Source organism: Conger conger, chromosome 7 (assembly GCF_963514075.1).
Source record: "Conger conger chromosome 7, fConCon1.1, whole genome shotgun sequence".
In the NCBI taxonomy this organism is placed as follows: Eukaryota; Metazoa; Chordata; class Actinopteri; order Anguilliformes; family Congridae; genus Conger; species Conger conger.
Window position 1 is genome coordinate 37,965,649 of NC_083766.1, and position 15,651 is coordinate 37,981,299.

Here is a 15,651-nt window from a genome sequence, read left to right on the forward strand (position 1 = left end):
TCCACACAGGAAATGCCTGCTATCTAATCTTCCAGGAAAAAAGTGTAAAACACAGAAAAGAGGTGTTTGTCAAAACGCGCCAATTACGCCCCATAATTGCATATTATAGTACGGCGAAGATGGGAGAGATTACACGCTTGAATGGATGTGGGATTCACAGTGCAAAGATCATACAAACGCTAACGTTTGCAGCAATTTGCAGTACACTCTGAAAATGGCCTCGGAAGGTATTCGAAATTCAGCAACTGAATGTGAAATGGTCTTTCCAGTACGTACAATGCATAACAGTGGATATACCGCAACATTAAATGTGCAAGATAGAATGGATAATTGGGCAAACAGGCTTTCTATGGTTCTCTGGTAAGGCTTTTCAAAAAGTCTAACCATTTCATCAGAGCCTTCAGATGTTTAAAACATCAAGCTCTAATTAAAGCTACATGTACAGAACAGACATATCTGAGTAACTTTCTATGAACAGTTCTTCATCATGGCTATGCAAATAGGTATATGGTATATGGTGTGCCATATGTACAATCTTAGAACTTAGGATGTCGTATGATGTCAGAACAGGTGCAGAAAGTGAGATTGCCATCTCATACCAAAACACACACCATACACTTATTTCTGGTTGGTTATTGACATTAATATTAATGTCTATGTAGCGCTTATAAATGCGAATGACTATTCATAGAAAGTGCTACCAGTATTTCTTACCATCTTTTCATTGTGCCTCATGTCATGCCAGGTGTACACCAATTTTAGCCCTGATTTATTTAAAGGTCCTGCTCTATGTAAAACTTGGCCTATGCATGCCAAAATCATGCCCAAGCTCAACAACTTAAACTTATGTACTATATTATGAATTTGTTCATTTATTATCAGACTAATTTAAACTCCTCTTTGTACTTTGTAACTCCTCCTCGGGAAACTATAACAGCTTGCAAATGCTTCCTGGAGCCAGCTAAGAGTCTTTCAATTATTGCTTTTGGAATTTTTCCCCATTCTTCTTGGCAGAACGCCTCTAGCTCAGAAATATTCTTCGGCCTCCTTGCATGTACGGCATGTTTGAGATCTCTCCGCAGATATTTCAATAATATTCAAGTCTGGGACTGTGGTGGCTATTCCAAAACCTTCATCCGTCTTTCCTGGAGGTACTTCATGGTTGATTTTGAGGTAAGCTTTGGATCATTGTCTTGCTGGAATACCCAACCTCTCTTCAACATCAATGTCTGGACTGACCTTTGAGCAACCTCTAGAATTTCTTGATATTTGGTGGAATCCATTCTTATACAATATTTTTTGCATGAAGGAATAGTAAAAAATTCACCAAATGTGTTCTCTAACCTTATGACATATTATCGGAAAAGACCAGGGGTGTTTGCACAGACTAGGGGGGCCAATAATTGAGGAACCTGTTTTTTTGGGGAAATAATCAACAAGACTTTGTTTGATTCCATTGAATCATGAATAAAGCACACTGCTTTACACATACAATAAAACGTATGTCAATAACTAGTGCCAATAATTTTGGAGCCCAGTGAATTACTTTGTGACAGGTAAACACTGATTAGGTTGCATGGGAGATGTTGCTACTCTGGCTACATGTTTTTTTTTTTTTTCTGTACCGTTAGCTGCAAAGAGATTCGGGGAGCGTGACGATAGTGAACACAGCATGACTGACAGACTGACTGACGGTCACAGCAAATTAAAACCGTGGCTGTACAAACAAAATCCATATTGTTAAAGCTGGTTAAAATCATTAGAGGCATCAGTCTGTAACTTCTTATCTCGAATTGACAGAATATGTCCATGCCCGTTGCCGGATGAGTTGTTTTTATGTTGCGATGTAGTACTGTATGCTTTTACATTTTCGACATATACGCCCATGTGTCACCACTCTTGCATTCAGGACTGTTTCCCTCCCGTCATATGCTCACCAAAAACAAGACGTTTTCTCAGGCTCCTACACCTCGAGAGCTGTGATGTGTGCAGCCCCTGAGCTGCTTGTGGATGTTATACAGCTTTCAGGAGGCAGGGTAAACTACAGGCATCCAATGACAAACACAGCAAAATTCCCGCACATTATTCTTCACTATCGTGCCACCAGCTGCGTTAGATAAGCATTTAATAATTTACACTGCAGCAGCAAAAAATAAATAAATGCAATAAAAAGAAAATCTGTTCTAGTAAAAATTTAAAACAGAGAATGCAAGGGGAGGGGGAAATGTATTTAGTTTTGGCACTAATGTAAGGATACATTTAAAGATGTAAACAGCCCAAGGTTAGTTCTTTATACCAGGCTAGGCAGGAATAGATCTCTCTTAGATGGATCCTTAATGATGTTTACTTTTTTCCGATGCATATTTCATTTTATCTGCCGATACATTTATTAAAATCATGTTCTGCAACCAGTTTGCGCTTGATTGATGCCGACTACAAGTACTAAAAACGATTAGGATCTGCGTATAGCCTACTTTGGAGGAATCACAAACTAACAGCCCTGCACCAAACACATTTGTACTGAGAGACACTGTAAATACGAAAATGGTTTGCAGGCGATTAAGACGAGAGACAGAGGCGGAAGGGGTTTTGACGGTGGGTGAATGCAAGTGCATGTAAAAATTATTTATCCATGTTTACCCTTGTGTATACAGTATTAAACATCCCTATCTGTTAGGGCAGCAGTGATGAGTGGGCAGCACCATATGGCCCAGCGATCGATGCCGAGTACTGGAGTGGTAAGGCACCGCATGACTACCTACTGGAAAGCTCGCGGAGCACATACTGTCACACCCACAGCATTTCTGATGCTGTCCAGTCAACTTCGGGGGTGTGCAGCGATATACAGTTCACAACACCGATTTGCACGGGAGTTCATCGAACGCATTCTACCACAAAATACCAGAATTAATTTGATAAGCCTTAAATGCCTCAAATTCAAGTTTTTCCTTCATTGAAATGTCTTTTTGCACCGAGAAATAGAAAAAATATATACTAATAATAAATAAAAATAAAAATAATAAAACATGTAATACAATTACAAATGGTCCCTCCCTGCTTGTTGGTGAATGAGTTTAAGTTTTGACTACTCTGAAGATTATGTGCTTAGACGCGGTAAATTAAACAAATTAAATTAACTAAAATTTAAATTGAATAACACGGTACTGTAGAATCTGCTTAATTGCATAAAAGAATCAGACACAGGGCCGACAACAGTGTGTGCCATTCAGGCGTCCGCTACCGATGAGATTTTCAACAGAAACCTCCTACCTTCTAGTCGTAATAGGGCAATTAACGGTTTACTTATACTGCATCTGCCGACTTTTAAGGTATATTTATAGATCATTATGTGTTGTAATTGAACATAAATCCATTGAACCATCTGATATATACCAAAAAGATGTATGTAAATATCTCTTTGGAATTAAATTAGCAAATATCCTATGCATGTATCCGAATTATGCGATAATCCGTTATTCCATTAATTGGATTCTACTGTATCTTCATTAATTACAAGGCTCTTGTCAGCACAAAACCAAGAAATACAATTCTGAAAAGCTTTTAATGTTGTCTAAAGTAACACCAGGGACAAAGAGGATGGTGCAAGCATTCTTTGAGTGAATGTATAAAAGTAATTTCAATAAAGTACGCTGGCATTTGTGGGAAGTTAAAAGGTTAAGCAATATTGTATGTTTTGAGTGATGAAATTAAGACATTGCGATTTAAAAAATGCCACTATTTTTGTGTAATGTGTAATGTGTAACTTCAGTAGCTTTTGGCTATATTCGGCCGCTACCCTCCTCCCCCCATTTCTAGCACACAAAGTCACGACCCAAGCCAGAAAAACCCCTGAAATGCAGCAACACAAGCTGGAGAAAACCTTAACAAATGTAGATTAATAGCATCAGCTCATACGCAACACTTCCTGCAGTACATCTATCAAACAATCCATCTGAGACAACAAATCACTCAGACAAAAGCCGGTCCATGACGGACTTATTAAAGTACCGCATTCCTGAAGGTGATAGCGCATGCCTCGCTCAAATTAGAAATGGGTTGAGAAGCGTATCATTGACGGCTAAATTTAATTTCCTGTCACCTGACAGCCACTTTGCGTCCTTAGGGGCAGGAGGCAACGGGAGCGAGTCCGCTAAGAAAGGGAAAACTCTTCTTTTTCTAGACCATCATTTATGTTGCTGCAATTGCTGTCTCAACTGGATGCAATTGCACTTGAAAATGCCAAAGTCTATTTGACTTTTTCTACAATCTTTCACAATATTTTGAGGCAAAACAAAAACAAAACAACAACATCAAAACTAGATGGAAAAAACGTACATTTTCCTCAGACTCTCTTAACAAGATGGTGCAACACTTACATTTTAAAGTTCTATCCATTTTCTGCAGTTCAATATTTGCTGAAGCTAGGTTAATTAGCTTGTCCAAAGGTACAATTGCAGGGCCTTATTTGGGATTTTAATTATACAGTAATACCAGTTTTCTAACCATTAAACTAAGGTGTCACCCACCCACCCCCTAGTCCATGAGATAAAGGAATTTTTCTTCTACTGCAAATATTCCTGAGCCAGCTAGGGAGCCAACTGTATGGTGTCTTCAGTCATTGCAGATGACCACTCACCAGGCTTTCTGACCTTCAGGGCCTGCCCTCAGACCTGACCTCTGTAAAGTAGTGCAGCTCCTCCTGCATTCAGATAGCCACAGGCCCAGGTGAGGAAAGACCGAATGGATACTCCACTCACCGACATTTTGGCTTTGGAAATGTCGTCCATCTGGATGTGCAGGTCCTCGATCTCCCCCTCCATGGACTTTCGGGACTTGACGGCGGCTGCGCAGGTGAACTCGGACTCCTCCAGCTGAGGGACAGGAAGATTCCCAGATCAGGGAGAAGCCGGGGGAAATGCAAGACAGTCGATGGCAATAAGTGCTGAAGAACTTCTAAACATTTCTGAGTGTATCTCAGAAGGCAGAGACTTTTCATCTGGTTAGCCTGTGCTGAAGGAGCGCTACCATACTGTGCAGACATGGATAAAATACGTAACTGTTTTGGGTTCAAATACTGTGTTTGATTGATCTTCCCTGGCGCAATTGAGCCAACCAAGAGGACCAGACAGGGTTTTAAGTTTTGGAGAGTATTTAATTGGTTCCAATACACCAAACAAGCTAAGTAAAGTCTTTGAATCTTGAGCGATCTTAAACAATTATGTATTGACCTAGGTTTGATGCCGTTAGACACTGCTGTTAGAGTGAGGTGACACTGCAGAGACTGTGGTGTGTGTTGAAGGTTTCTGTGCACTGCAGATTTGGATGAAGGTAAGGGTTAGGGCTGTGAAACTGCAGAGACTGGGGTGTGCGTTGAAAGTTTCTGTGTGCTGTGGATTGGGATTAAGTCTAGGGTTAGGGCTGTGACACTGCAGAGACTGGGGTGTGTGTAGGTTTCTGTGCACTGCAGATTTGGATGAAGGTTAGGGTTAGGGTATGACCCTGTGACAATGCAGAGACTGTAGTGTGTGTAGAAGGTTTCTGTGCGCTGCGGATTGGGAGCAGATCTCTATGACGAGAGGTTACGGTCGGTGTGGAAGGTAGGCACCTGGTTCTTGAGCTGGACGATCTCCCTCTTGCTCGGAGCGTTGTTCTTCAGGTGGTCCAGCATGATCTGTGCGTCAGCCAGCAGGACCTTGGTGCGTTTGAGGTCCTTCTTCAGACGCTTCTCCGTCTCCACGTCCCGCTGGCCCACCTGGGTGGGGACATGGCACAAGGGTCAAACCCTGAACCCACCACAGAGATGACAGCACGACAGGGAGCGTGGAAAACACTGCTAAAAACAGCACATTACTGAGCACAGAGTGCATTACACCTTTAACCATAACAAACATTACACACTACACCTTTAACCTCATTACAAAAGGAAAATGTTTTGTATGCAGTGTATTATAAAACAAAAATGACTTCTCCATGCGAAACAGAAACTCGCCCCCAATGCAATAGAAGAGACAGTGCATATACAGTACGGTACTTTGGCTGACTTTACACCATGTGCTTTTACACTGAAAAAGGTCTTAAGCATTTTAGTCTTGCAATAAGACTAAAGATCATTTTATTCCCCTCAAGTAGAAAATATTAGCTTATTTTAAGTTAATGTTTGTGACAATTGAAATTTTCTGAAATCTTGCTATTATTCTGTCTTACCTCATTGGCAATATTTGAGGTCTCAATATAAGACTAAAATACATTTCAAGTGTAAATACTGCCATCGAATCACATTTTCACTATATCCCCACTGCGAAGCACATTTTGTGCACAGATAAATGAAGGTAATTATTATTTCTTGAACACAGGGCACTATGACCTCCCTTGTCCTCACACAGGCCACTTTAACTGTCAGAGTCGTGGTACCTGGTCCTGGGCCATCATGAGCTTCGACTCCAGGTCCCTCCTCTCGCGAAGCACCTTCTGTTTGTCGTCGTACTCCTCCTCCAGCTGCACCTCCATCTGCTTCAGCTGCGAGATGGACATGGAGACATGGGTCAGCGGGGCTGCCTAAAGGCCGCTCTGTGCAGGTTCAGTCAGTATGACCTCTTAGCTTTTATCTAAAACCCCACTGAGAGCTGAGCAGGTACACTGTGACTCCTCGTGAATGAGAATGATACGTGTCTGTTACACTGAATTACAGGCAATCCCCGAGCATGCCCAGTATGAAAAATCAGTCACATGGTTACCACGACTGTAGTCACTCATTTGAGAAGGTATTATCAAAATGAGGAACACAACTTTGGAAGGAGACCGAACGTAGCAGTTGGTCAGGGTGGCTCGGCATAAAGGAAGACGAAGGAGACCAGAATGAGAGTGTGGAAAGAAAGGCATCATGAAGGCTAGGTTAAGACAGGACTGCACACGATCACAGGAGCACACACAGACAGGGGCATGTATTGCACATCACGCATTCTGACTTATAAACGCTGCCAACAACCATGTATCCTAGTGAGAAGGGAATCACATATTGAAACATTGTGTAAAAAGATAAACTAAAATACACACATACACACATACACACGCAGAAAGACACATACACCCATATTCACACTCTCTCACACACACACATATTCACTCTCACACACACACACACACACACACACACACACACACTCTCACACTCTCTCACATACATACACACACACACACACACACACACACACACACACCCACACCCACACCCACACCCACACCCACACCCACACCCACACCCACACCCACCCCTAAAACCATCTCTGTCACACCCCGGACGTCCTGCGGTCGTGCTAAAAGCAGGTCAGGGCAGGACTAGCGGAGACACAGCCAGTCCCGTGTGACAGGACCCGGAGCAGCACAGTACCTTCTTACTGCAGGACTGGCGGATCTCCTCCACCTCCTCGTCCTTGGTCTCCATCTCCTTGCTGTGCGTCTGCCGCAGCCGCTCCATCTCCATCTCCAGCCGGAGCTTGGCCTGCGGGGCGGACGGACAGACGGACACATTCACAGGCTGAATTCAGACCGCAGCCACGGCCCACGTGCGCATACGCATGCCTGGACACACTGCGTGGACACCAGGCAAGCCGGAATAAAACCCCCTCTGGGTGCCGGCTGAGGTACGCCCCTTTCCACCCACAAGAGCTGATCTAGGAACTGGATACATTGTAATTCACACTAGCCACTGTCTCCATTGTATTGTAAACTAATGATGTTAGTCTGACATATGTTGCGAGGTAAATAACACCTCGCTTGCTAATAACCTTTTATTTTGAATGAAAAACGTCAAACAAAAATGTGTAAAAATGTTTTTTTTTTTGTTTTTTTTACATTAACGGAATTTGGCAGACGCTCTTATCCAGAGCGACGTACAGTTGATTAGACTAAGCAGGAGACAATCCTCCCCTGGAGCAATGCAGGGTTAAGGGCCTTGCTCAAGGGCCCAACGGCTGTGCGGATCTTATCGTGGCTACACCGGGGATCGAACCACCGACCTTGCGTGTCCCAGTCATGTACCTTAACCACTACGCTACAGATCTCCCAGGTTTTCCCATACATTTAATAATGAACAACTATGGTATAAATGGAATGACCGGATACACCGCCTACATGTGGCTTGGGGAAGACATCCCGCCAGAGACCGTGATTCCGAGGCGCCCGGGGTGCTGTCGAATGCGGCGATCTCACTAACCCCCCTTTGCTGTGTTCTCCCCCTGCCCTCTGAGCCAATTAAGCCGCTCCATGTGAGCAGGCCAAACTCAGCTTTATAAAACATATATTCAATAAAATATTGATACGTTGTGCTACCGTATTGCAGAAAAAGAAAAAAAAAAGCATGCCGATATTACGCTGCATCAATGTTTTCCCCCACCTCCAACCCTAACCACTGGATGCCATCTCCAGTTCCTTTCTACCCCCAAGTGCTGATGTGGGATCAGGCTTCAGTGTAATTGACCCTAACCGCTGGGGGCCTGGGGGAATGCGAGGCTGATCTCAGGTCAGCTGGTGGAGGCTCCACCCGTCTGCAGGACCCACCTGCTCCAGCATCTGGATGGTGCCGGCCTGCTCGTCCAGCTCCTCCTCCTGGTCCTTCACCTTGGCCTCGAGGTCGCGCAGCTGCTTCTTGACCTTGGCGAGCGAGGCCTCGTCCTTGGACTCCTGAGAGGAGAGGTCCTGCAGCTCGGCCTCCAGCTGCTCCACCTTCAGGCTGACCGTGCACACCTCCGTGTCCTTGCCCTGCAGGGGGGCGACAGAGAGGTTTGTGGACGAGCGGAAGCGCACGAGGCGAGCTGTCTCCGCGGCTAGCGTTGGTTAGCGTGCTACCTCCAGCTGCTGCCGCAGGCTGAACAGCTCCCCGGTCAGCATGTCCTTCTCCCGGCATAGCTTCTCCCTCAGGGTCCTCTCCCTCTGCACCTCGTCCTGGGCCTGGGACAGCTCCGAGTCGAACCTGCAACAATGACGCCCGCATCGTTAGCCTCTCCGCCCGCTTCCGCTAAAAATGTTTGTATTTATTATTTTTTTTTATTATTATTATTATTATTTATTTTTTTTAAAGCTCATTTCCTGATCACTAGTGCCACTGCGGTTGGCTCCGGTATACGTCATTCAGACCCATTTTCAATGGAAAGTCAACAGAACAATTGCGGTCAAAATACAAAGTCAATAATTTTTTTTTCTTCGCCTTAAGTTATCGTGTTATTAGGACAACACAGCAATGCTTTGCGAATTAAACAGCGACAGACTACGTCACTCTGTTTCAAACTCTTAGCAGAGGAGCCTTCCCTACTGCGCAGTCTCTAGCTACAAACTACAACATAGCTTGAGTTCCGCAGCTTCAGAAGCGCCTTTCACGAGCCCAGGGACAGTTAGTGGGTGACGTAACCGGCACGTGGTCCGTATTTTCTCTACAGTCGATGGTTTCACCGCAGGGCGACGATCTGCAGCCTTGCCGCAAGCCAAAGCCACCCCGCCGCGCAGAGCCCGTTTCACTCCAGGCCCCGGAGGCCCAGAGCAACATATCCCGGCCCAAGCTGTTCCTCCAAAGCTCACCGCCACATTTCTTTATTAAGTCCCCCCCGCTATTGCTTTTTGCAATCGCAAAACTGTTGCCAGACGCGTGAAATGTTTCCAAGAAAAGAAAAGGCGGACGCGCGCACGGCGCGCGTAAGCTCTTGAAATCCTGCCGTAATTGCGAGTTTACAACGGGCTCTTTTGTTGTCTGCGAGGCCCACCTGACAGGAGGGATGTGGGAGCGATCAGGAGTGTGCCTGGCACGGTGACGCGTCGCGGCGCGGGGGAGCTTTTCTCCAGGCCGGCTCCGCACGTTCCACACAAACCTGCCACTTCCAGGGAAATGTTCACACCTAGCTCTCGTTGTGAAATGCAACGGAAAGCCAAATCGTCGTTTGAGTGGTACGGAGGTCTGCTGCAGGTTAAACCTGTGACGGTAACATAACTGCACCCGAGTGCGAATTAAAATAAGTGAAATGAGTTCCGTTTGGAAGTGAACTTGATACGTGCGAAATGCTGGTTATTTTGAAAAGGGCAATGCAGTCTAGAGATATAACACTCTCAATGCCTAGTTTCTTCTGCACTTAATTGGTGAGAGCGGCAATAATACAAAGGAAAAGCCATTGGCTAAAAGCTCAGTGTCAGCACGTAAGATTTGTATAATGTGTGTGTGACTGTGTGCGTGTCCGCATGTGTGTGCGTGCGTGCGTGCGTGAGTGTGAGTGTGTGTGTGTGTGTATGTGTGTGTGTGTGCGTGCGTGCGTGTATGCGTGTGAGAGTATGTGTGTGTATGCATGGACATGTGTGCATGTGTGTGCAAGTGTGAGAGAGTGTGTGTGTTTCTGTGTATGTGTGAGAGTGTGTGTATGTCTGTGCATGTGTGAAAGTGCGTGTGTGTTTGTTAGCCTGTGTGAGAGTGTGTGTGTATGTCTGTGCATGTGAGAGTGTGCGTGTGTGTCTGTGCATGTGAGAGAGTGTGTGTGTGTGTGTGTGTGTGTGTGTGTGTGTGAGAATGAGTGTATACGTGTGTGTGTGTTTGTGTGCATGTGTGAGAGAGTGTGTGTGTATGTCTGTGCATGTGAGAGTGTGTGTGTGTATGTCTGTGCATGTGAGAGTGTGTGTGTCTGTGCATGTGAGAGAGTGTGTGTGTGTGAGTGTGTGTGTGTGTGTGAGAATGAGTGTATACGTGTGTGTGTGTGTTTGGGTGCATGTGTGAGAGAGAGTGTGTGTATGTCTGTGCGTGTGTGTGTGTGAGAGAGTGTGCATGTGTTTGTGTTTGTGTGTGTGTCTGTGCATGTGCTCACTTCCTCTGCTTCTTCTCCAGGTCGTGGTTGCGGCTCTGCTGGCTCTCCAGGTGCAGTTTGGTGTCCTGCAGCTCCGCCGTCATTCTCTGGCACTTCTTCTTCAGCTGCTGCACTGAGCGCTGCACCTCCTCACTGTCAGCCTGCAGGTCCGTCAGCTACAGAGAGAGAGAGAGGGCATGTTCTCACACACACACACACACACATAGATACATACATACACACGCACACACACACACACACACAGGGCCAACATTGATATTATGCATCCTGACAGATGGGAGTGTGCCTGTCTCCCTGTCAGCTTGGTTATGTGTTACCGAATGAGGATGGTTATGGCACTGAGGCGACAGTGACAAAATCTGGGAGATAACATATGGGTTCCTCAGGGACCGACATTTGTCTTTGAATGATCTTGTAACATAAAACAGCCTATTCTAGTCACAATCAAACCAGTTTACCAGGCAGCCTGCACACTGTGGAAAATCATACATTCTGGTCAACGGATGGATGGCAATTTGTGTTTTTGTTGTGAAAGGTGTCTCTATATATATAGCTAAAAAAACTATTTTTAATGCACAAACCAAAAGAAAATGAAACACCTTCAAGCACTTTTGCAATGTTGTATTTTCAATATTTTCCATTATTAGAATTTTCTCAACGTTGTATTTTCAATATTTTCCATTATTTGAATTTTCGCGACGTTGTATTTTCAATATTTTCCATTATTTTCCACATTGAATGTTGAGAAGACCTGTGGGAAGCCTGTGGTCAGGGATAAGGCGAGGTTGGAGGAAAAGGCTGTTATGGAAACATCTTGGTGGGGGAGGGGTGTGAGGGCAGGGGGCGGGTCATGTAAGGGTCGAGGGCGGGGCCTCTGTTCTCACCCGTCTCTCCAGCTGCCGTTTGCTCTGCTGCTCCACCTCCACCTTGTCGTCACACTCCTGCTGGAGCCTCTTCTTGATGAACTCCGACTCCCGGATCGACCGCTCGTACTTCAGCCGCCACTCGCCTCCTGTCAAACAGGCCCGGTCAGGGCGCGGTTAAGTCTCCTCGGCAGACACGCTCACAAACAGGCCCGGTCAGGACGCGGTTAAGTCTCCTCCACAGACACGGTCACAAACAGGCCCGGTCAGGACGCGGTTAAGTCTCCTCCACAGACACGGTCACAAACAGGCCCGGTCAGGATGCGGTTAAGTCTCCTCCACAGACACGGTCACAAACAGGCCCGGTCAGGACGCGGTTAAGTCTCCTCGGCAGACACGCTCACAAACAGGCCCGGTCAGGACGCGGTTAAGTCTCCTCCACAGACACGGTCACAAACAGGCCCGGTCAGGACGCGGTTAAGTCTCCTCCACAGACACGGTCACAAACAGGCCCGGTCAGGATGCGGTTAAGTCTCCTCCACAGACACGGTCACAAACAGGCCCGGTCAGGACGCGGTTAAGTCTCCTCCACAGACACGGTCACAAACAGGCCTGGTCAGGACGCGGTTAAGTCTCCTCTGCAGACACGGTCAACTTCCCACTGACACGGTCGAGTCCCCTTCATGTCACCTTCACGGACATGCTTGAGTTCTCTAAACGGACACGGTCAAATCTCCTTCACGGACACGGTTATGTGTACTTTACAGACACATTACATTAATGCCATTTGGCAGACGGTCTTATCCAGAGCGGCGTACAGTTGATTAGACTAAGCTGGAGACAATCCTCCCCTGGAGCAATGCAGGGTTAAGGGCCCAACGGCTATGTGGATCTTATTGTGGCTAGACCGGGGATCGAACAACCCACCTTGCAGGTCCCAGTCATGTATCTTAGCCACTACGCTACAGGCTGCCCCCGCTACAGACACAGTCAAGTCTCCTTCACAGACACGGTCAAGTATCCACGGACATGGTTGAGCCTCCTTCACAGACACGGTCAAGTATCCACAAACATCCACACACAACATCCACACAAGTCTCCTTCAAGGATACCGTCAAGTCTCCTAAACGGCCCCAGTCAAGCCACCTCCACAGACATGGTCAAGTCTCCTCCTCACCAAACCAACCAACGATGGTTACGGTTTTTGCTGCAGTGTCAATCAGCCAAGGCAGATCGAAGGACATATACATGGTAGCAAAGCAGCCATTGGAGCTGCGTGATTAACCACTTTGCCAATAAATACATAACAGGATGGTGAAGAACGATCTTTATAACCGAGACCTGATATCTCCCATACAAATCTCCCCACCGGGAAAACAGACTGTTGTTCTTAGACCGAGTAGGAATCAGTTCTTACGGGCGACATCCTCTACAGTAAATCAATGGGAAAGTCCTTCACCGCTTATGAATAAATATAAACCCCGAACGTGTTTGACTTCACGGAGGGAAAGGGGGAAAAAAAAATCAATTTGACGGTATTAACTATAGCGGAGGGGAAAGGGTCCTAAGCACACGGACTGACAAGTATAAGTTATTTTTAACCGCCTTTTCCCCGAGCCGAAATAAAACAAGAGAGCGGGGTCGGAACCCGAGTTTATTTCTCAGAGCAATCATTTGAAAGGATGTCCGTTTCACCTCTGGAGAGAACACGGGGGATTCCATTACGGCTCTGCATTTGCATATAAATAGCATAACGACGGCTTCAGAGGAGCGCGGCTTTCAGATCCTGCAGATTATTTTCTCATTTGTCGGAGGCCGCTACGCCGCGGCTTTCTCCGGCCCGATCTGAGTATCGCCACTCCAGCAGCCTCGCGCGCCGGGCGAAGAGAGCTGAGGGGACATTAGAGAGACAATTAAAGATCTCGTCCGTGGCGCCGGATGCTTTTGAGGGACAGTGGGGCCGAGATCTGTCACTGCCGGGGCTTTAATCTACGGCCATCGATCAAACGCGTCTTCCTGGCCGGCCGAGCGGCTTGTTGAGTTCTCTAAGGCCTGTTTTTTTAGGAGGCGGGCGAGCGCGTGGCGTTGGCGGCTCCGGTCGCCAGGGTTACCGATGCGTGGCGTTGGCGGCTCCGGTCGCCAGGGTTACTGATGCGTGGCGCTTGCGGTTTCTCACCGGAGTCGTCGTCGTCGTCGTCCAGCGCGCCGTTGAGCTCGGACGCCCGGATGAGCCGCGCCTCCATCACCTCCATCTCCATGGACTCCATCTGCTTCTTCATCGCGTCAAACTTGGCCTGCAGGAAGGCATCCACGGACACACACATTTTAATGCTTTTATTCATGGCCACATTCCAAAGTGACAATAAAGGACATACACACTATAGACACACAGTACAGAATAATGACATGGACACTATAGACACACAGTACAGAATAATGACATGGACACTATAGACACACAGTACAGAATAATGACATGGACACTATAGACACACAGTACAGAATAATGACATGGACACTATAGACACACAGTACAGAATAATGACATGGACACTATAGACACACACTACAGAATAATGACATGGACACTATAGACACACACTACAGAATAATGACATGGACACTATAGACACACACTACAGAATAATGACATGGACACTATAGACACACACTACAGAATAATGACAGGGACACTATAGACACACAGTACAGAATGATGACATGGACACTATAGACACACACTACAGAATAATGACAGGGACATTATAGACACACAGTACAGAATGATGACATGGACACTATAGACACACACTACAGAATAATGTCATGGACACTATAGACACACAGTACAGAATAATGACATGGACACTATAGACACACACTACAGAATAATGACATGGACACTTGCTAATTGGATTATTAGGGGTACAGGTAGCAGCACCGCCTCCAAATATGGCAGCTACCTATTATTGCTGACATGGAGCAATATTTTGCGAGCTGCTTTGCTCGCATTTTTGGCATTCCTGCCAGTTGCAGACCCCTTACCGCTAGGTCTGGGGACCTTTTCCATGACATTATAATAATGTGCATCTACTACTTTAACGCTGGTAGCTACACCAGGAGTATGCGTTGCACGCGGATGTTAAAAAAGGCGATAGTTGAAATAACGCTGTCAGCTCCCTGCCACCATGACACACACACACACCACAACTATAACGACAACCACAGTGACAAAGAATATCATTGGGATCACTTTCAGAGCACTTTTTTCCAGCTGCGTGAATGATAAAACACTGACAGCCAATCAAAATCCAACCGAATTTATAGGGCATCGTGCAGAACGGCAGATGACATTAGCCAAGAGACAATTCGCAGAATTTTTCGTTCATCAGTGTGGATGCTCATATCGTTATCATTGTAGTTATTGTTATAGTTATATTTATCGTTAAATAGTTATTGGTGTTGGTGGGCCTTTAGCCACCTCTCTTTGCTTGTCCCTCATGTTATACTCATCAAATCTATATGTCTATTCGTCTAATCTAATTGTCTTGCACTTTTACCCTTCACCCCTTGACGTGACACTGACTGGCATGAAATTAGATTTTGCCACTCAAACAGACTGCGGTAAACTCCCACGACAAACTCTGAGAGACCACCCGGTAACACCCAGTCATGCCCAGTCTCTACCAAAGTAGAAAAGTAAAACATTTTGAGACGGTATTAGAAGCGCAATATTAGACTACTACAGAAAGTAGTGTTGTGGTACAATAGAGAGCTGTGTCATGGGCTAGAACACACAACATAGAACTCTGCAGCTCGTTCCTAACACAAAACTGTGGGTTGTACCCACTGGTTGGTCACGGCATTAATATGAAAGAGAAAAAACCACTGAATATTATGTATCTTCCATAGCACTTAAAATATTTCCCTCATGACATCTGTTGTTTTGGGGT

The 15,651-nt window shown here is 45.9% G+C and overlaps 1 protein-coding gene across 14 annotated transcripts in view; it reads right to left on the reverse strand.

Annotated features, from left to right (window-relative positions):
* Positions 1-15,651, reverse strand: part of LOC133133138 (unconventional myosin-XVIIIa-like) — a 131,712-nt gene that overhangs the window by 24,157 nt on the left and 91,904 nt on the right. For all 14 annotated transcript variants that reach the window (XM_061249177.1, XM_061249173.1, XM_061249171.1 and 11 more), the window contains 9 exons: positions 13,875-13,992; positions 11,720-11,847; positions 10,836-10,990; positions 8,845-8,968; positions 8,557-8,757; positions 7,388-7,498; positions 6,412-6,516; positions 5,606-5,752; positions 4,758-4,871 (listed from right to left, as the gene is read on the reverse strand). In XM_061249177.1, coding sequence (XP_061105161.1) covers positions 4,758-4,871; positions 5,606-5,752; positions 6,412-6,516; positions 7,388-7,498; positions 8,557-8,757; positions 8,845-8,968; positions 10,836-10,990; positions 11,720-11,847; positions 13,875-13,992 — 1,203 coding nt within the window. The remainder of the gene's footprint in view (positions 1-4,757; positions 4,872-5,605; positions 5,753-6,411; positions 6,517-7,387; positions 7,499-8,556; positions 8,758-8,844; positions 8,969-10,835; positions 10,991-11,719; positions 11,848-13,874; positions 13,993-15,651) is intronic.